Raw genomic sequence first — 22980 nt, 5'->3', positions numbered from 1 at the left:
TTTCATAATAACTGCCTATAACTGTGAATGACCAAAAAGTTTACAAAGTTTTTAGCATAATATAAATTTGTTTTTCTTTGAAGATTTGAGAGAGAGAGAGACAGAGAGTAAGAGACAGCACATGAGCAGGCAGGAGGAGCAGAGGGAGAGGAAGAGGCAGACTCCTCTGCTGAGCAGGGAGCCAGATGCATGGCTCGATCCCAGGACCTTGGGATCATGACCTGAGCCGAAGGCAGACACTTAACTGCCTCAGCCACACAGATGCCCTAGCATAATATAAATTTCTAAGAATACTTTTAAAATTATGATGGATCACATTATTATTACATTCCTATTCTAAGCATGGAGGCGGTACACCATAGTGATCAGTCTTGAAACCTGGATCCACCAGTAACTGGTTAGTAACATTGGCTGAGTTACCTAACCTCTTTAGATCTCAGTTTTCAGATCTATAAAACATGGATACTAATAGTATTGCTTTCTTATTTTTTTAAAGGTTTATTTATTTATTTATGATAGACACAGAGAGAGAGAGAGAGGCAGAGACACAGGCAGAGGGAGAAGCAGGCTCCATGCCAGGAGCCCGACATGGGACTCGATCCCGGGACTCCAGGATTGCGCCCTGGGCCAAAAGCAGGTGCCAAACCGCTGAGCCACCCAGGGATCCCCTAGTATTGCTTTCACAAGGATGTTGTGAGGACTAAGTCAGGTAATCCATGTAAAATTCTCTATATACTAAATAAAGTCATCCAGATCAGAAATGAGTTCTCTCTCAGTGTTGTTGTTTTCATTAGAAAGAGGTTAAGTAAGAGTGCAGGGTCTGGAGCCAGACCAGCCTGGGTTCAAATCATGCTTTGTCACTTACTACTTGTGAAAATATGGACAAGTTATTGAGTTAGTCTAAGTTTCAGTTTCTTCATCTATAAAAGGATAGTGGGGCACCTGGGTGGCTCAGTCAATTGAGTGGCAGACTCTTCATTTTGGCTCAAGTCATGATCTCACGGCTCATGGGATGGAGCCCTGTGTCTGGCTCCATGGAGCTCAGCAGGCAGTCTGCTTGAAGAGTCTCTCCCATTGCCTGTCCCCCCATGCATTTGCATGCTCACTCTCTCCCTCTCTCCAAAATAAATAAATAAATCTTTTAAAAAAATACTGAATGACTCAAGGTATCTACTTTTAACTTTTTTTATATGTTTTTTTATTCATTCAGTAAATATCTCAGAAGGGCCAGCAATTGCACTATTAGGTATTTACCTAAGGAATACAAACATACTGACTTGAGAGGGGGACATGCACCCCAATGTTTATAGCAGCATTATAGCCAAATGATGGAAAGAGTCCAAAAGTTCATCAACTAATGAAAGGATAGACAAGATGTGGTATATATATACAGTGGAATATTACTCAGCCATGAAATAGAATGAAATCTTGCCATTTGCAATGATATGGATGGAGCTTGAGTGTATTATACTAACTGAAATAAGCCAGTCAGAAAAAGACAAATGCCATATGATATGATTTTGTTCATAGGTGGAATTTAAGAAACAAACAGATGTTCATCTGTTTCACAGGGGATGTGAAAAAAAAAAAGAGGAGAGAAAGAGGCAAACCATAAGAGACTCTTAACTTTAGAGAACAAATGGAGAGTGGTGATTGGAGGGGAGGAAAGTGGGTGATGAGCTAAATGGGTGATGGGTATTAAGGAGGGCACTTGTGATGAACACTAGATGTTGTATGTAAGTGATGAATCATTGACTTCTACTTCTGAAATCAATATTACACTGTATGTTAACTAACTAGAATGTAAATAAAAAATTGATACAAAAAATTTAAAAAATTATAGCAAAATTATATTTTAAAATAAAAGCAACAAAATTGAACATTTCACAGTAAAAAAAATAAAAATGAGAATAGAAGAAGTTAATAGGAGTGTTATAAGGATTAAATGAGTTACTACATAAAAAACAATAACAAAATAAAAAAATAAATATAATTTAAATGCAAAAAAATCTATATTTTAAATAGTTTAAAAAAAGCAATAACAAAGCAGTGCTAGAAGGTATTAATTTTTAGTTACATACAATAACTTATTAATAATAAGCAATTTGACATTCTGTGCGCACTAAAACTAAGAATCCCTAATTTACAAAGAAAAGATACTCCATTATATAGCCTAAAATGAAACCTAAATTAAGTTCTCACCTCAGTATTCATATTTTCTGGAGAAATTATTTTAGTAAAAATGATAGCAGGTGCTCCAGTTATTCGGACAGAAAAATCTGTTAAAATGGGAGTCAAAATTGCTCTTCTTTCTTGATGTCGCTGTATGCTAAAAGATAGAGTGAAAAATTATTAGCCATTTCATTTTTTTCATTAAATTTGTACAAGTTTTTGCACCACAAACATGTATGACAGTTATATTTGTATATTTTATAATCATAGTTTTACAACTTCAATTCTTAACCTCAGATTAATAAAAGCAAAAAATTACTGAGAAATTCAGATGCAATTTATTTCATAGTCACATCTTTTCAACAAATTACTGTTTTTAATTCCTTTTGTTCTTATAAATAGTTATCTTTTTCTACCAATAATAATAACCTTCCTCTTGTGTGATCATTTTTTCCTATTATTAACGTTTTTGACCTTCTAGTTGACAACTGCCATCTTTCCAACCTCATTAGGTTCACAAGTATATCCTCTTAATCTTGGACGACCTCCTTTTTTTAAGCTCTAAGAACCATCTGAGTTCACAGATTATTATTGTATATACGGTTCATGAAATAGCTTTTGTGACTTTGATACTGAATGCTTCTTCACAACAACCATGCATGTTAAGTGAAATCCATTACTAGCCCTATATTACCTACAAGGAAATAAAGATCAGGGGCAAGGGTAAGGCCACCTAGTAGGAACAAAGGTTCCACTGTTGGGCCTAATAGCAGAATAGTATTTGGACTCTATTTTAATTCTACTTAATACATTCTCATCTTTGATCGGTTATTCAGCACAGTATCTCTACTTTATATTCAAAATTACCAAATGCTAATAATTTCAAAGGAAGTACTGCATACATGGTAGAAGATGAAACTGGAAAACATTACTGAGGAACTAACACTTGTGCTAGGAGAGTTCTTCTAGTCTACTATCCATATCCTAAGTTTTCACTTAATGAAATAATATAGTTCTATGTTTTACTAGCAAGCTGTACCTCAATAGTTCCTTGGAACTATTAACTTAATATTCCTTATAAATATGTCTCTACTATTCACTTATAAAGTGATAAAAGTTGAAATGAGGGAACTGGCATAAATTATCTCATGAAAAAGCCCAGATAAAAACTCATCTTTCTACATCCTTTTCTACCAGAGTAGTCTAGAAAATAGAAAGTACCAGTATCTTTTGTTCAAATTTGCAATGGGCAGAGCTTTACATGGTGTCTGCCAAAAAAGCAAATTGGATCATCTGGTTCTGTGACACATAGGTATTGGATTTCACGAAAGTCAGTTTTAAAGAATTAAGAGAGCTGGTGAATGGAGGGTAACAGGAAGAAGTATTAAAATCTGTGAATACAGAGGAAAGGTTGTGATCCTGAGAGACACCGTAATTATAGCTGAATAGCTTGAGTTCCATAAAATGGAACATGTAACATCTGATGTGCTCTCTCAGGGGAATGTTAAAACATATGATGTATTAAAAATACCTTAAAATGGAAAAGATGGCAGGGAACCAAATAAGAGCAAATAAATACTCTTTTCCTCCCAAATAAAGAATATTTATACATATCATATTTTTCTCTATTATGTGATGAATTAAATCAGTAACACAACATATGAAAGACTTATGACTTTGGAAATTAAAAAAAAATTTAAGTCAATGGTCCTATAAAACTTTAACTTTTATGGTACATAATGTTAACTCTTCTTTTGTGTTATTTCTTGTAAGTCTTGGAGGTAATCATATATAATTTTAAATCATTAAAAATTTTTATAGATTGAAATACTTCAAAAGAAATACTGAAAAAATCATGACAAGAATTAAATTCTGCCAATATTTTACTAGATAAGAGCATAGGATTCAAAATTAAAATTTTTTCGAGAAATGGAAAATAAATAAAATACATAACAGGTGGGTAAATAGCATTTTACATATAGCTCAAGAAAAAAAATCAATAAACTAGAATATACATTTGAGAAAATTCTCTAAACAAAGCAAAACAAGAAGAAATAAACAAAAATTACCCCAAACTAATGAACCAAAACTATGGTTATATACTTGTGATGGAGATCACAAGTATTATATTTAGTTCAGTCTCTAAAAGAAGTCTTATGAGCATAGCTATATTGAAATATCAACTTAATTCAATTTTATGGAGATATTCAATTGTTAATAGCTCTGGTTATAGTTTTGAGTTGTTTATACCTATAGTCTGAAACTCCTGCATCTAATTCTACTTGATAGCTCTTTTTTCAAGGAAAAAGTTCAAAATAAAACTTTGTGGAGGAGGGAGAAGTCAGGGGACTGCTGAATGTTTCTCACAGAAAAAGACATTACAAATTGAGGATATGAATGGGAATCTACCAAGCGAAAAATGGTCAGAGGATTTATGTTATTTTATTTCATATTTAAAGCTTTAATAACATGTATTGATATACCAAGTGCAGTGCTCACAGAATAATGCTGCATAATATATAAAAGTTATGTGTTGTACATATAGTTTTAAGCAAATGTTGATATAATCTTGCTTGGATCCTTCTCTTAAAAGCAAAATGCTGGGGATCCCTGGGTGGTGCAGCGGTTTGGCGCCCGCCTTTGGCCCGGGGCTCGATCCTGGAGACCCGGGAACGAGTCCCACATCGGGCTCCCGGTGCATGGAGCCTGCTTCTCCCTCTGCCTGTGTCTCTGCCTCTCTCTCTCTCTCTCTCTCTCTCTCTCTCTCTGTGACTATCATAAATAAATAAATAAAAATTAAAAAAAAAAGCAAAATGCTGAAGGAGGGAAACCTGCCTATTTAGGGCTTTGGATCAATTAAGGCATTATTATCTATATTTATATGATGTTAGTGGCTGTAAGAACTACAAATTCATTGACACTACAGGAAGTTTTAAAATTTTATGATATACTATTGTGATTATATTCAATTTAAACAATTTCTGATTTAAGTATCAACTGAATGTAGATAAGTAAGTAACTATGCTAAGAAACAAGACTGGCCAAGACAGATCTATCCTTTTATCTCTATGCCACCCTTTCAGCTTGCCAAGGACACCCTTAGTTGATATGTAAGGAAGAAAATCCACTACCTACTCCCCCTCACACACCTCAAAGCACAAATTACCATGTAAAACTGCAACACTGACTAGATGTGTAACCTGCATATGGCAGACATCAGTACAGGTTATTTTAATTCTCAGTACTTCATTTCCTCAGGTTATAAAATAAACTAAGACATAGTAAAAATGGTTGCTAAGAGAAACAGAAAAAAAAGTGATTAACTAACAATGAACTTTCACCTAAGTGTAAGGGGTCAGAACACGGAGTGTAAGAAAAGTAGTTGAATGAGGGGAAGCAAATCATTAGCTACTTTTAAGTGACATTGCACAAGGCAAGGAACCTCTCCAAACTTAGTTTCTTATGGTGGTTTTGTTCTGTAACAACTTGCTAAGAATAAGAATGGTTCAGAGTTTAGAGAGAAAATTGCATGAGATTTGGAAGTATAAGGGAAATAAATACTTGCCAGTATTCTTTCGAAGTCATGCTTTGTAAAACAGTGAAATTCCACTCAGCAGTGCTAGCAGATTTCAACTTGTCTTCCCTCTTTTTGGTTCTGTGACCAGTTCTTTTTCCTGACCCGTTTGCAGGCTCACCCCCTCCAAAGAGGCAAAAGCCTTCCAGGGGCGGCTCTATCAGCCTCCGGTGGTCCTTCCAGTGGCTGGGCATGCCTGTGACCTGTCTCTGATTCACAGTCCCCTTTAGATCCTTAACTCACAGGTTCTGCCACAATTGAGCAAGGTCTTATTCCTAAAATAAATCCCTAATGCTATAATACAATGGTTCTGCTGACCTGACTGAATCCTAATGTATTTTCTCAACTGAAAAACTGAGGTTTTAGGAGAAGATCTACAAATCTTAAAACGTGATAATTTTTTATGCTTAACTTCCTTACTCCCTTCTCCCCAACATACACACAGAAACACATTTTGATTAAAGACAAAAGCTGAGTAATATATGTAGGAGGAATGAAGGAAAACCTTAAAAAGGCTATTATTTAAATTAGTTAAGGGAGGAAACAAAGATATTCTTCACTGAATATTCTTTTTGTATCTTGAATTTTACCTATAATGCCAATTGAAAAACAAAAGTATAATCAATTAAGATTCTCTATTTATATTTCTATCAAGATTGTCACTACTAAACTACATCAGATTTAAGATCTCTTATCTTCATTTGAATCAGTATCTCTTAGAAACATTCAGTCACTTGATCTACTAGTTCTATTTAATTGTTTAATCATTCAATCTTTCATTAATTCACTCAACTCTTTATTAAGTACCTATTATGTGCCAAGCTTAATATTCTGTATTGAGTATTCAGAAGTGTGTAAAACATGCCACATTTTCATACTTCTAGCCTTTGGATCTACTGCTCTCTTATAAGGTTCAAAGTGCCCCCTCGTCTCTCCTGCCACTCATACACTATGGAAACAAATTCAGAAGCTGTGTATTCCATGAGAGCTTCCCTGAAAACCCATATATAGAGTTATTCATTCATTTCTTTCCTCAATATTTCTATTTTTTTACCTATGTCAATTTTAGATTTATTGTATTATGTTTCTGTCATATCTCTTAGAGATGTCCCATGTACACGGAATACATTTATTCTGATTGTAATGTGGCTCTTCTGTAATCCTAAACATACTATATTTATGTCTACCATAGTACTTTACTCCCTGCACTCTAACAGGTAATTAACTATTAATTCTTTGACTGGACAGTGAGCTCTGTAAGGGACAGGAACATACCAGAAATCATTTCATTTTGTTTCTCCAGTGTAAAAGACATCCTATGGTATATAATTGATGTTCAAAAGTCTTAATTTTATAAAGCATGCCAAGGCCATTCAACAGGGGAAGGAATGGTCTCTTCAACAAACAGTATTGAGACAATCGTATATCCACATGCAAAAAAAGGAAGTTAGACTTTTACCTCATACCATATATAAAAAGAAACAAACAAAAACTCCTCAAAAATGGAGCAACAATCTATTTATAAGAGCTTAATCCATAATACTCTTAGAATAAAACATAGACCTTAGTCATCAAAAAGAATAAAATACCTAGGAATATAAACCTAACCAATGAGGTAAAAGATCTGTACTCTGAAAACTATAAAATATTTATTAAAGAAACTGAAGCTACAAACAAATGAAAATATAGTCCAGGTTCACGGATTAGAAGGATTAATATTGTTAAAATATCCATACCACCCAAACCAATCTATGGATTCAATGCAATCCCTATCAAAGTATCAACAGCATTTTTCACAGAACTATAACAAATAATAATAATAAAATTTGTATGGAACCACAAAAGACCTGCACCACTCAAAGTAATCTTGAGAAAAAAAGAACAGCTGGAGGGATCACAATTCCAGATTTCAAGATAGACCACAAAGCTGTAGTAATCAAAACAGTAGGTGCTAGCACAAAAACAGACAACAGATCAATGGAACAGAAAAGACAGCCCAGAAAATAGACCCATGCTTACATGTTCAATTAATCTATGACAAAGGAGACAAGAAAATGGGGTAAAGGTAGTCTTTTCAATAAATGGTGCAGGGAAAACTAAACAACAAAAGAATGACACTGGACTACCTTCTTATCCCATACACAAAAATAAACTCACAATGGATTAAGGACCTAAATAAGAGACCTAAAATCATAAAAAATCCTAGAAGAGAATACAAGCAATAATATATCCAATATTGACCACAGAAACATTTTTCTAGATATGTCTCCTAAGGCATGGGAAACAAAAGCAAAATTAAACTACTGGGACAACAGTTAAGCATTCAACTCTTGATTTTGGCTCAGGTCATGACCTCAGGGTTGTAAGATTAAGTCTTGCACTGGAGCATGGAGTCTGCTTGAGATTCTCTCTCTCCTTTTGCCCCTCCCTCCAACTTGTGCTTGAATGTGAGCTCTTTCTCTTTCTCTCTCTCAAATAATAAATAAAAAATTTAAAAACAACAAACTATTAGGACTACAAAAAAATAAAATGCTTTTACACAATGAAGGACACCATCAACAAAACAAAAAGGCAACCTATTGAATGGGAGAAGATATCTGCAAACAAAACATCTAATAAGGAGTAAATACCCAAAATATATAAAAAACGTATATAACTCAACACCAAAAAAACAAAAATCAAAAAACCCAAACCCAAACAATCTAATTAAAAAACAGGCAGAGTACTTGAAGACACGTCTCCAAATAAGACATACAGATGGCCAACAGACACTTGAAAAATGCTCAACATCAGGGAAACGGAAATCAAAACTATGAAATACCACCTCACACTTGTCAGAATGGTTAAAATAAAAAAACACAAGGAATAACAAGTACTGGCAAGGATGCAGAGAAAAAGGAACCCTTGTACACTGTTGGTGGGAATGTAAATTAGCACAGCCACTGTGGAAAATAGTGTGGAGGTTCCTCAAAAAATTAAAAATAAGAATGTCATATGATCCAATACTTCCACTACATTGAATTTGACAAATTGAGTCTTAGATTAATTATAAACACTTGTGCAAAGATCATTTTCAAGAAATGAAAAGATCATTTATAAATTATATATCAGGTAAGGGTATAGCACTTAAAGAAAGAACAACTCATCATCAACAACAACAACAAAAAACAATTTAAAAATGGGGAAAAGGCTTGAGTAAACATTTTTCCAAAGAAATAAGATATTTTTGGCCATATGGAAAGACAAATTGAAACAACACCCAATAGGATGGTTAAAGTTAAAAAAAAATGGAAAAGAAGTGTTGCTATGAGTGTGGGGAGATTAGAACCCTTGAGCATTGCTGTTGGGAATGTCAAATGGTTCAGTCACTGTGGAAAATAGTTTGGCAGCTCCTCAAAGCTAAATACAGAATTACCATTTGACTGTGAAATCCTACTCTTAGACATCCATTCTTAATACCTGAAAACAAGTACTGAAACAGGTATCTGTACAAGTACAGGTACTTGTACACTTGTACAAATGTCCACAAGTAATATCCACAGCAATATTATTCATAATAGCTAAAAAGTAGAAATATCTCAAATGTCCATCAATAGATAAATGCATAAACAAACTAGTGTTTATATTCAGTGGAATATTATCCAACAATAACTAAGAATGAAGTACTGACACATGCTACAATGTTGTAAAATTTCCAAAACATTGTGTTAAGTGAAGAATCCAGACACAAAAGGTCACATATGGTATGATTACTTTTATATGAAATGTCTAGAATAGCTAAATCAACAGAAACAAAGCAGATGGCATTTGCCAGGGGCTATGAGGAGGGAGAAGGATGTAGAAAAAAGTGCTTAATGGGTAAGTGATTTTACTTTGGGGTGTAGAAAATGTTTTAAAATGAGACAGAGGTGATGGTTATAGATAGAAGTGGTGGTTATACAATATTGTGAATGTTCAAAATGCCAGTGAATTGTTCACCTTAAACAGTTTATTTTGTGTAATGTCAATTTCAACTCAGTTAGTAAAACACACAGATACACAAACTGTTTATTTAAATGAATTAAAGTATAAATAAGAGAGATATAGTTAAGGTTAGATGATCATAAAATTTCCTAGGAAATAAGGCCCACTTTCTTTGTTGATAGAATTTGTGGTTCTTTTTTTTTTTTTTAAAGATCTATTTATTTATTCATGAGAGAAATGGAGAGAGTGGCAGAGACACAGGCAGAGGGAGAAGCAGGCTCCCCGTGGGGAACCCGATGTGGGACTGGATCCCAGACCCTGGGATCACGCCATGAGCCTAAGGCAGACGTTTAACTGCTGAGTCACCCAGGCATCCCTGAATTTGTTGTTCTTAAGATGAACTATAGATTATGTAAGCTAGATCTTCCTGAACGTGAAAACTGAGCGTGGAGGAAAGACAGAAGTTGACCCTGACTCATTTATCATGTGATGTTTACAGATCAGGACTGGTGTAGTGCATGTAAGGTGTATACCAGAGCTGTCTGCTGCATCCCTCTCCTGAAATGTACCTGGCCAAAAGTGGGAAAATTTTCACCCAAATTTGCATTCCTACTCAGGGGGCACATTCAATCACTTATCAATGAAAGGCTGTAACAACACTTTTTTTTTTTTTTGAGAGAGAGAGGGAGAAGAGGTTGGGTAGAGAAAGAAGGAGAGAGAGAACCTCTAAAAGACTCCTTGCTGATCCCAGAGCCTGAAAAAGGTATCAATTCCATGACTCGGAGATCAGGACTGGACCTGGGCTGAAACCAAGAGTCAGATGCTTTAACGAACTAGGTTACCCAGGTGCCCTGTAATAATACTTTTATACTATGAAAGTGCTTTGTGCCAGGGATAAATCAATGGACTGGATGAAGTTCTATCCTTGGGACCCAGACAAAGTACATAGATAATTAGAATTAAATATTCCAACTGATATGTTAAGAGCACACAGAAGGGGAACTCAACTCCTCTCCGAAAGGCTCAGGGGAAGACTTCCTGAGGCTTGATGAATGGATGGGAGTTAGGCCAGTGAATAGGGTGGGTTAAGAGAGTTCCAGGCAGAGATCACATATCAAGGCCTAGCAGTACGTGACACACCATATTTTCAGGAGACTGAAAGAAGCTCATTATGAATAGTTACAAGGAAATTAGAAAAGAGTACAGGCATCTAAAGAAGCAGCTTATATAGAGTATAGACTACCATCTGGTACTTGGTTTTAGGCACATTATTTAACCTGGTTATGCCTCAGTTTCCTCATATAGAATTAGGGAAAATAGTTCTTACCTCATAGCATTACTACAACAATTAATTTAAGTAAGTTAGGTAAAGCGATGTCTTTTATAATCTCTTATTAAAGTTGTTGCTATTATTAATGCCAAGACAAATACAGTTTTGGGGGGCAAAAGGGCAGAACTCCAAAACAATCAGCACTGTAAAAGTCAGACAATAAAGTCTATATACACACAATGTTTTAAAGAGATTCAGTCAAATAAACTGCCATGGTGTGTTACAAGCAACAGAAGTTAGTAAATCTTACAAGCAAAAAAAAAAAAAAAAAAAAAGAAGAGGGCAGCCCCGGTGGCGCAGCGGTTTAGTGCTGCCTGCAACCCAGGGCATGATCCTGGAGACCCTGGATGGAGTCCCACGTCAGGCTCTCTGCATGGTGCCTGCTTCTCCCTCTGCCTGTGTCTCTCCCTCTCTCTCTCTCTGTGTGTCTCTATGAATAAATAAATAAAAAATCTTAAAAGAAGAAGAAGAAGAAGAAGAAGAAGAAGAAGAAGAAGAAAGAAAAATGAAAAAACAGCACTTTTTAAAACCATAATGACCTCCAGGTTAACAATATCAAAAGTATTTTTAATGCCTAGTGTCTTTGTTCTAGGAAACAATTCTACCTAACTGATGAGAAACCACAAGTAGACTGGGTGAAATGGCAACGGCTCTCTACAAATCTTATAGGCTCACATTCAGGGCTAATTCCTTCAAAAATGTTCTCTGTGAACATAGGTGGACTAAAAAATTAAAGCAACCTACAGCTTTTGTTACTTTTCTCCTTTTATCATCAATAGAAAGGAGAGACTTAAAAAAAAAAAATCTGACCTTCCTTGAATACAATGGATTGCAAGAGAAAATGTGAATGTATCCTTAGCCTGAAGTAGAACCTTTCATCAAATAGCAAGCTTTAAAAAAGTGCTGACAGGTGGTGTCTGGGTGACAATTCGTTAAGTATCTGCCTTCTGCTCATGTCCTGATCCCAGAGCCCTGGGATCAAGTCCTGGGATGGAGCCTCATATTCGGCTCCCTCCTCAGTGGGGATCTGTTTTTCCTCTCCTTCGGCCCCTCCCCTCATTCATGCTTGCACAAGTTCTCTCTTGCTCACTCCTTGTCAAATAAATAAATGAAATATTTTTTTTTAAATGCTGACCACAATCTTAAACTTGTAATAATTACAGTGTAACAATGCTAGCAGATTTCCAAGCAAAATCATTAGTTATACTTACCAAAATATATTTTACATCAGTCCTGAAATGCAAAAGTGGTACCCAAACACTTAGGTTATGCTGAAGATTGTATCACCAACTGTTCTTCTGGCAATGAAATATTAGAAAGTGCAGAACATTTCCCACTAATTTCCTACCTGCTGGCCATATTCCATTCAAGGGCTGGATTTTGAGAATTTCTTTCACTCTCTGTTAGCACTCCTCCTGTGCCACTTTCCTTCTCTGGTTTTAGTTGATCCCACTGTGCAGTACCTATATTGATGGAATGCAGGTCTATTTGGTATTGTCTATCTTCAATTTCTGATCCAGGGTCTCGAAGAATTCCCAAGTTCAAAGCTCTCCTATAAAGGCAATGATAAAATGTAAATAAATAAAATAATCTATTTATTTTATTCACTAACATAGCATCATTACCATTTTATCCCCCTTTGGATTCCTGATGGATTCACTGTGCTGATCAAATTTCTGAGGCAGGTATTAGGAAGTAACCACATTGGATGACTTGAAAACGTACCCCAAACTTATCATGTACAGTAATCTACCCTACAATGATTTTTTATATTGTTTCCAGCATCGTACAGTTTTCCTAAGTACTTTCACATACATGATTCCAGTCCTTGAGATGCTGAGAAGGCTCTATTTTTATCTCCATTTTTACTAAAGAGAAAATAATTCAGAGATTGAAAGACTCAGACAAAGGTAGTAAGGTAGTTTGTGACAAAACCACAACTTAAACCCAGGTTTTCTGACTCAATACCCTGTCTTCTTTCCAAAGCTAATCACCTACCTTCCTTAGGCCTTTCAAGTCCTGAGAGGAAAGGGGATAGAGCTTTGTCAATCTCTTGCACTTCCCCACCCCTAGCCCTCTATTCTTTTAATAACCCAGGTGTCACATAGACTGCACTGTTTGCTGTTTGCAAGGATTGCTTGCCCATACACAGTTGAAACTTTGATCTTACTGGACTGAATGCTAAGCAAATGACTAAAAATATCAGTAGCATATAGCTAAATTAGAAGAAGTGAATTGTTAAATTTTTTGTGAGGGTTTTAGAATGAGAATAGCAAGGCAATATGGTAGGAAGAAAAGAACTGGGTTCAGGGTTCAGAGACCAGATAAACCTAAGTGTGTGTAAATTTGGGAACTTTTTAGTTTTGTTGGGTCACAGATACTTTAAAGTGAGTCATCAAAAGGAAAATAACACTAGGCCTTTATAAGAGTTTCAAGGAACACAAAAATTTAAATAATATAGAGACTAAAAGTGATTTTATTAGTACAAATATTAAAAAAATCTACAACTGCAGCTATTAGAAAAAAAATACAATTACATCAACCGAACATGAATGAAATGAATTAGGGGAGTAGGGGTGGAGTGGGGAGGTGGCGGGTGAGGAGAAGGAAGCATAGGTCCTGGTGTGAAAACTATAGAAAGTAGGTACGAGTCTGATAAAGACTAAGCCATGGCAAATGAGCACTGTGGGTCAGACTATGCCCAGAGGTTGGTCAAATACCGACAGCTCAAAATGGCAGGTATCTGGGCCAGCTGTTCAGGAATGGGGACAGCATCTACTGGGCCAGGCAAGGTGAGGCTGAGACTAATGAATTCAAGTGAAGAGAGGAGCACAGGAAGAACTGGAATTGAATGAGCAGGCCATTCAGGTAGACAGGTATCAGAGAGAGTTACAATAAGGAACAGGGAAACAAATAGATACTGGTCTAGAAACCACAGCAGGAGCCAGAGAAAGATGAATGAATTCTCATTCTTAAGGTAAAGCTCAACCTATTGTTGTTTCTCCTTCCCTTCTCTTTTCTAACTCAGAAGAAATGCATTATAGGAATGGGCAGGCAAAGAAAAATAGCCTAAAATTTTACTTGAACGAAATAATTTAAATATTAGAAATATAGCCTATAAAAGGGAACATGAGCCTTTTCAATTTGTCCTAATGAGAGAGAGAGAGAAAAAAAAAGAAAGAATTCATGATGGTGGAGATGGGAGCAAGTAACACTTAGAATATCCCCATTTTGGTAGAATGCTCTCCTTTCATTTGAATATTGGTATAATTCTGCTTAAAGGTCCATCTCAGACTTTACGTTCTATGAAGACTTTCCTGAACAACCTTTCTCCAAACTCATCTCTCCCAAATCTGTGCTATCAGTAAATACTGTTTTAATCACTGACTTGAACGGACACAAATGTGGACAAATATAAAATGATTCTCCACAGCAGTAAGAGCACAGTTTTTAAATAGCAAACTTTTGATTTGGATGCACATAAGTTTAGACATACAGCAAATCTCTTGGGCAGCTAGTGGCCCAGCCTGTTTCTTAGATTATAAAAGTTACATTTCTTTATATTTTAAACTAGCTAATACTTTTTACATTTTAAATAAATTCCCTAAATATATTTTTAAGGTGAACTAAAGTACTTTAAGAATCCTTGAAGAAAAAGTATGTCAGGAAGTACAATCAGTGCTATGTTAAAAGACAAAGTAACTCAGCCCAGCATTAACATCAGTCTATTTTCCTTGGCACATGGACACTGTGTAATCACAAGATTACAACCACTAAACACTGGATTTCATCACAGTTTTTCATATAGGCTTGAAATTCCTCATATTTTTTCTTGGTTTTAGATTGAGCTTTAGGTCTCCCATCTATCCGTGGAAAACATGACTTCTCACAGGTTCTTCTTCCCCATGCAAATGGTTTTTATAATGAGCGATAGCCAGATAGGTCTGAACATGCTAAACTTTAAAATTCTAAACTTTTTAAGAATCAGGGTTGGAGATTTTATATTCTCTCCTTTTGTTTGAAATTAAATAATCTGTCATTTTAACCTGATTTGAAAGTTCAGTGAAATGTATAATATTTGGGTATATTAAGTCCAACTTAAAAGTTAATTGCAAAGCATTTAAATCTGAGTTATAGAAAATAGGTTAAGTGAAAGATTCACATGAGATTTATCCTTAGACTTTCCAATGATCATGAGCATAGAGCAATTACTTAACTTCTCTGTGCTTAGTTATTTCAATAACTAAATACAGAGATAAATAAAATATATGACGAAGTTAAACTATAAAGAGGTCCCTTATAAATTTTATGACCATTTCTGAATAGAATCCTAAATGATTCTGAAAGAATAGCATATCTAATCATCAACTAATCATAAATGCATAGGCACCAAAAATAAAACAAAGTCTACTCTTCTAATTATGAAAAACCATAATGAAAACTATAAAGATAAATGATCTTTAGTATTTCCAGGGTCACCTGTTTCTAAAATATGGCGTTATTAGAGACCCTGAATGAACCTCTGGACTCAAACAACTAGTATGCTTGAAAAAAATTTAAAGTATCTTTTTAAACACATCTCAGAGCTGGCACCAGCGAACGAAACCTTAAAGTCCCCCTTCCATTCCCCAATACCCACCACTCCAAACAAAACCAGGAAAACTAATAAATAAGCCCCTGCCAAAGCCAGCTTTTGCTCTTAAGGTTTCTGCTGAAATCTGAAAACACTGATTTTCTGCTCTGCTAACTTCACAGGACATAAGCTCAAGGCCCACCCAAGATGATAAATCAACTTAATTACAAATCCTACATATAAAGCTGGGGTTAAAAAGGGTTACATAAGCAGTGAAAGTGTGAATTAAAAATAGCCCTTCTAGGGAGCCTCTTGGTGAAAGAACAGTTTTGTATCTTGATTGCAATGGTGGTTACAAGAATCTACATATGTAATAAAATTGCACAGAACTATGCATATATAAACACAAAGGAGTACACCTAGAACTGCAGAATCTGAATACAGCTGTGGATTACAATGATGTCAATTTCCTGGTTTTGAATTGAGCTATAGTTATGCAGGAGATATGAAGACCTGAAAACTACAAAACCCCTAGAAGAAAACAGAGGAGGTAAGCTCCTTGGCATCTGTCTTGGAAATGATTTCTTTGGTTTGACTCCAAAAGCAAAAGGCAACAAATGCAAAAATAAATAAATGGGACTACACCAAACTAAAAAGCTTCTGCTCAGCAAAGAAAAATATCAACAAAATGAAAAGACAACCACTGAAATAGGAGAAAATTTTGCAAATCATGAATCTGGCAAGGAGTTTTGTCAGTTTTGTCATACAAGGTACTCAAACAACTAAATAGCAAAAATAAAATAACCAATTTAAAAATGGGCAAAGATCTGAAATAAACATTTTTCCTAAGACATATAAATGGCCAAAAGGTAGATGAAAAGGTACTCAGTTTGGGGCAGTGAAAATACTCTGTATGATACTGTGATTGTGGATAATGTGTCTTGTATTATTCATCTGTCCAAAACTATAGAATGTATAACACCAAGAGTGAATCCTAAACATAAACCATGGACTTTGGGTGATTATGATGTGTCAGTGTAGGTCCATCAATTTTAACTATGTACAACTCTGGTGGGTGGGGGATGTTGGTAAGGCTCAAAATTAATGAGTTAAACTTAAAAAGACAGAATAAACTAAAAAAAAAATAGAGGAAAGGAAATAAGAACAGAAATTAATGAAATAAAAAAGAGAAGGATCAACAATGCCTAAAATATATAAACCTCTAGTATTCAAGGAAAAAAGAAAGAGCTAAGATAGAAAGCCTAATAAGTTTATATTTGTAATAAAAAAAAACTATGATGCTGTAGAGATTAAAAAGATAAGGGGATATTAGAAAGGTTTCTAGGAACAAAGATTTACAACTAATTATGGAAAAAAATCTCTCCTCTAACATCGCTGTCCCTGAAGATATAAAGGTTGTGCCCTCTCATTTCTTCCACCAAATATAATGCTACTTCTCCTTTTGCAAGCTCTTTTTCTATGTAAAAATGACTACTTTAAAACTATATCTGGACAGTTAAAATTGCTGCTAATGTCATAACTAGTGAAAAGCAACCAAGTTCTTCCCTAGTCTGTGCCTTACTCAAGACTGTCAAAACTCTATCTTCCCGTCTAAATGACCAATAAGCAAACTTGCATTCATTCATTCAAAGAATATTTATTTAGTGAGCTGCATGCTAGTTTCTATGACAGGCCACAGAGAAACTGGCTTCCTCTGTGGACCCTGCCCTAATACAGTGTATAGTCTAGTTGGGAATCCACAGGCAATTGCAAAAACTGTTAATGCTAGAAAAGGTGAGGTATAGAATGCAAATGGGACCCCTGACCCAAAACTAGGGGGCTCAGAAAAGAAGCAGCATTGTTTAAAGGAGTTCAGAAAAGCCCAATATTATTTCATATAATGAAAAAAGTTAAACAAAAATTATTGCAGGCAGAGGAAACACAACAGGTTCAAAGGCTCACAGATATGAGAGAGCAGCAAATGCAGAAAACCTGAAGAGTTCTGAATGGTTGGAGAGAAGTATGGAAGGAAGTAAAGCCATAGGCTAGTGAGTCATAGACAGGCCCTTCCATCACAAAGTGTCTGAGAACTGCAGGAGGCCCAGCCTTTGTGGGTGATGGGGTGTAGCGCACAGGTCAGGCTTGCCTAGCAAATTAGTATTTTCTCCTCCACCAAAAAGGTTACAGAAACTTTGCAGTAGCACAGTAGTCAAGAGTAGAGAAAGAGAGGCGCCTGGGTGGCTCAGTTGGTTAAGCATCTGCCTTTGGCCCAGGTCATGATCCCAGGGTCCTGGAATCGAACGCCATGCCGGGCTCCTCACTCAGTGGGGAGCCTGCTTCTTTCTCTCCTTCTGCTTGTTCTCTGCTAAATAAATAAATAAAATCTTAAAAAAAAAAAAGAGTAGAGAAAGATCTGAATTTGTCTTATAAAATTATAAGAATTAAGTGAGATAAGGAGCCTAGCACAGAACTTGCCACAACATAAAATCCTCAGTAACTGTTAGGAAAAAAAAAATCATTCTACTTTGATACTAAGATTCTGTAGAAAATATAAATAATAGTGAAATGATTAGAAAGTGAGAGGAAAAAGATTTACCTGGATAAAGCATACATTCAGATTATGAAAAAAACAAAAGCCCAAGCAAACAGCACCACTGACCTTCCATTTAATTAATCAAACTGAGTGAATTCTACCCAAATTTTCTAATTTGATTGGTTTCATTAATCTAAAAACATTTTAGTAGCATGCCAGGTTAATTTTAATAAACCCCCTACTTTCTAAGACAAGAAACAGTTTGTTGTAGACAATTTAGGCCAATTAAAAATACAGTTGCATCTTTGAGAAACACATTTTCTTCAATTTTTTAGCCTCTTGAGATAACAGATCCAGGAAACAACATATTCCTGTGTGTTTTCCCAAGTATATTTAAATTACTCTTAACAAAAACTATAGGTAGGCTATTTGGCTCATTAGGTTAATAGGTCAAATATACTTTAAAGAATTAGTTCATATTCACAAACTTTACAAGTTTGGTTTGGCTTTCCTCTGACAAAAATGAATACCGGGTAAGTTTTTTTTAGACTTAGATAATAAAATCTAATTTTTCTTTCGAATTACCTGATCCCTATGACTTATTTTCAATTCTTTAAAGTCCGAAAACATACAGTGGCACATTGATTTACTTCATTTTCTACAAAATACTTGATTTTATTTCTCAACTTGAAATATTCACTAATCTTTATTTTTTAAAGTATAAGATACCCATTTGTTTCATGGATACTTAAAGCCTATTCCAGTCATTATAGAACACTGAAAGTACTTTATTTTTCAATATTAAATTTAAAAAAAACATTCAAAATATTTTTGCTGTAATACCACATATTACCTCGTATTAGCACTGCAAGCAAGATGTCTTATGAAAGATGTATTTAACTAGGTCTTTTTTAAAGGTATAAATACATACAGACAATTTGATAATTTATTTTCATTTTTTCAAATGCTGGAAGTAATTTTACAACTTTTAAAATGTGATTTTCCCTAAGTAAATGACTTTATAACTTAATAATAGCTTGTTAGAAGTAAAAAATAATTTGATTTCAAACCAAAAATAAAAAATACATTTTAATTAAGAAAGCTTTGATTGAGCGCACCATATTTTCACAGCATAACAACTGCAAAATCTTTAGAGCAAAGAATTCTACTAAAATGATACTTTGCTACATAACTCATCATAGGAAAGGAACTTTGTGGCTTTAGTGAGGACCAGGATGCCTAATATTAATAATGTCTACCTTACAAAATATAATGAACAACCTAAGTAATCAATGGATGAATGGAAAAAGACGTGGTATACATATACAAGTGGTGGAACACATTATTCAATCATATACATACACACACACACACACACACACAGAAATCATTTGTGACAACATGGATTGACCTTGAAGGCATTATGCCAAGTAAAGTAAATCAGAAAAATAAATATTGTCTGATCTCATTTATATGTACAACCAAAAATAACAAAGATGGAGAAAGAAATCACACTTACTTATCAGGGGAAAGGCACAGGGAAAGTGGGAATTGGAGAAACATGGTTAAAGGGAACAAACTTCCAGTTCTAGCACATAACAGTGCTAGGGATGTAATTAATGTATATGATGACTACAGTTAACATTGCTGTATGATCTATAGGAAAGTTGTAAGAGAATAAATCCTAAGAGTTCTCATCTCATGGAGAAAATTTCACCCTTTATTCTTTAGCTTTTTTCTTTTCTATTTATTGCATCTATATGAAAAGATGGATATTAGCTGAACCTATGGTCTTACTCATTTCACACTATATGTAAAATCAAACCATCATACTATACATCTTATTGGTATTTCTCAATAAAACTGGGAAAACCAAATACATACAAATTTATAAGTAGTTTTGGGGATCTAGTATACAGCATAGTGATGATAGTTAACAGTATACAGATCTTGAGAATTCTCATAAAAAAGATAACTATAAAATGATGGATGTGTTAATTAGCTTGACTGTGGTAATACTTTCAAAACATACACCTACATTAAATTATTACTTTGTAGACCTTAAACATATACAATTTTTATTTCTCAATTTATCTTAATAAAGCTGGGAGAAAATATATGAAAATATCTTAATAAGAAAAGCTTAAATTGTTTCACTTCCTAATTGTTTCCTAGAAATGTTTGATATCATAAATAGAATCAAATTTTCTTGTCTCAAACTCACATACCTTAAAAGCTCTATGAACTTTGCTCTTTCTCCTTATTACAGTCTTTAAGACCTTTTAGCAATTCAAATCAGGAAGGGTGTGGGTCAAGATGCCCATAACTTCCTTGCCTTTAACACAAAAAGCTGCTTTATTGGCTAAAATGTAGGAGTTATAATTGTAATTGCTTTGCCCTTCCGAAACTCATCTCCCATACCATTTGAACCATTCAGCAGGTGGTGTAGGAGGCTAAACTAAAGTCTGCAATAGTCAATAATATAATCATAAGGAACCAAAGAAGACTTTAAGTATATAACAGGAAACATAGCTTTAATGTTTTCCTTTTTAAATTGATTTAGTCTGGGTCAGGCCTTTTGTATGTTTACATAAGGAACAGCTCATGTTGAACCATTTAGACTGCTCACTGCTGAACAGGCATATCTTGGGAGTTCACTGTAAAGAAATAAAATTACAGCTCAGTTGAGATCTACAAAACATTAAACAAGCCAGAAAATAGGAATGTAAAAAGAAGTAAAATTTATATACGTTGATTAAATGTCTCCATTTTTATCACCAAGTATCTATAATGACAGTAATTTTGACAGTATATTGGGCAGGGGATGTAAAAGTTGACCATCAGGTCTGAGGACTACTGCTGATTTCCATGACCAATGACTTAGGGCCAGGGTTCTCATCCTTAGAGTGCAGAAGAATTACCTGGGAGCTTGTTAAAAATGTTAAGTTCTCACCTACAGAAAATTCTGATTCAGCAGGTCTGGACTGAGGCTGAGGAATATGCCTTCTCCCTTGTTTGTTTGTTTTAATGTAAACTAGCATTTTTATTGATTTTAATACCAAATTCTAATACTGGGAGTCACTTCTTTGACCTGGAACATCATGTCTCTGGTAATCTGAAGTGAAAGGAGCAAGAACCACTAAATCCAAGGCTATTTTATAAAACAAAGAAATTAACACTTGTACTGCTTCTGTCACAGAATTGTAACAAAACAAAGAAATTAATACTTGTACTGCTTCTGTCACAGAATTGTATAGAGGAAGCACCTCTTCTCTTCAAGGCCAAGATCTTTGTTAATTTACCCCACCCTTGAAAGCTGGGTCAGTGTCTATTTTCTCACTTCCATGTATGCAGCCATAGGCCTTTACACATAGTAGACTTCTAATATATGAAGTTGAATATAAAAAATACTCTTCTTTGTTCCTTTCATTTCCCTCAGGGACTGTAAAGCAATCATTCCTTTTCTTTTTCTTCCCTGTATATTTTTCTTCTCTTCAGACAAAACTATGTTGAGTTAGTCTCCTTATGAGAGAGAGAGGCTCTCCCTAAGACCCTGCATCCTCTCTAGGTATCCCCTCTTTTATCTCACATCCCTTTTAGCCAGAAACTTATTTTTCTCTCAGTATTTCAATTTCCTCACAATTTATTTTCTCTTAACCATAAACAATCAAGTGTCACCACTTCTTCTCTAAAATTTTCCTGGAAAAGATGCCCAACTGATTTTCTAATTATCAGATGGAGTGGATGACTTTTAGCCATTAACTCACCTAACCTTTCTCGGTATTTGACAATTCAAAGTGGCCATCCACAGACTTAGCCCGCCTGGATGGATAATTCTAGTTCTGCCACCTACCATTGGGTGTCTCTCAGCAAATTAAAGTGTCTGTGCTTCATTTTATTCATCTGAAAAGTGAACTCACTGAAGGGAGTCAAATGAATTACTCCATGCAAAGTAATACCTGACACAGAGTAAATGATTAATATATATCGGAAGCTCTTATTATAACAATTTTTCCTCATTATTAAAATGTTCTTCCATGACATGGTGTACTTCCACATTCCCTCAAATATTCTTCTTTAATCTCCTTTATTGGATTCTCTTCTATTTGCCCTTCCAATATTAGTGACTAAGGCTTCATCTTCAGATTTTATGTTTTATATACATTCAGTAGCAGGATTGATTCACATATGCCAGTATATGTACTTCTCTATTAAATATCCAGTGAAAGAGATAGGTTTCCCAGGATCCTCTTACATTTTCTGGCCCAGTCCACTCTATGATGAATGGCATATGTTTAAAAGACAGTTGGCTACCATTATAGTTCTATGGCCAATAAAGTACAGTATAATTAAACTATATTAACATAAATTTTATTAAGATTTTATTTTTAAATAATCTCTACACCCATTGTAGGCTTCAAACTTACAACCCACAAGATCAAGAGTCACATGTTCTACTGATTAATATCAGCCAGGCACCACAAGAGCATGAATTTTAATGTCACAATTATATTCAAATTCTGGTTCTACCGTACAAGATAGATTTCCTTGGAAAAGTCAGCTAGCTTAGTGAATATCAGTTTCCTCTTTAAGGGGATAATGGTACCAGTTACATAAGATTACTTTAGTTGATTAAATCAGGCAATTTTAATTAACATGTTTACTAACTATACATGACACTTGGTTATTGTTATTACTATAATGGATATGAAAGAAGCTATTGGTCTGCTTTCAAACTGAATCCACTGCTCTCACTTACTCTGTATTATAAAACCCATAAGTACACTGAGGATACAGAGACTTCAGTTTGAACAAATATACCCTACAATAATTCC

The 22980-nt window shown here is 34.8% G+C and overlaps 1 protein-coding gene across 7 annotated transcripts in view; it reads right to left on the bottom strand.

The window, feature by feature from the left end:
* The window catches only part of VPS13B (vacuolar protein sorting 13 homolog B), a 748802-nt gene that overhangs the window by 264043 nt on the left and 461779 nt on the right, over positions 1-22980 (bottom strand). For all 7 annotated transcript variants that reach the window (XM_055303543.1, XM_055303538.1, XM_055303542.1 and 4 more), the window contains 2 exons: positions 12388-12591; positions 2203-2329 (listed from right to left, as the gene is read on the bottom strand). In XM_055303543.1, coding sequence (XP_055159518.1) covers positions 2203-2329; positions 12388-12591 — 331 coding nt within the window. The remainder of the gene's footprint in view (positions 1-2202; positions 2330-12387; positions 12592-22980) is intronic.

The sequence above is a fragment of the Nyctereutes procyonoides genome, unplaced genomic scaffold, assembly GCF_905146905.1.
Source record: "Nyctereutes procyonoides isolate TBG_1078 unplaced genomic scaffold, NYPRO_anot_genome, whole genome shotgun sequence".
In the NCBI taxonomy this organism is placed as follows: Eukaryota; Metazoa; Chordata; class Mammalia; order Carnivora; family Canidae; genus Nyctereutes; species Nyctereutes procyonoides.
This window is presented reverse-complemented; position numbering and strand designations above follow the sequence as displayed.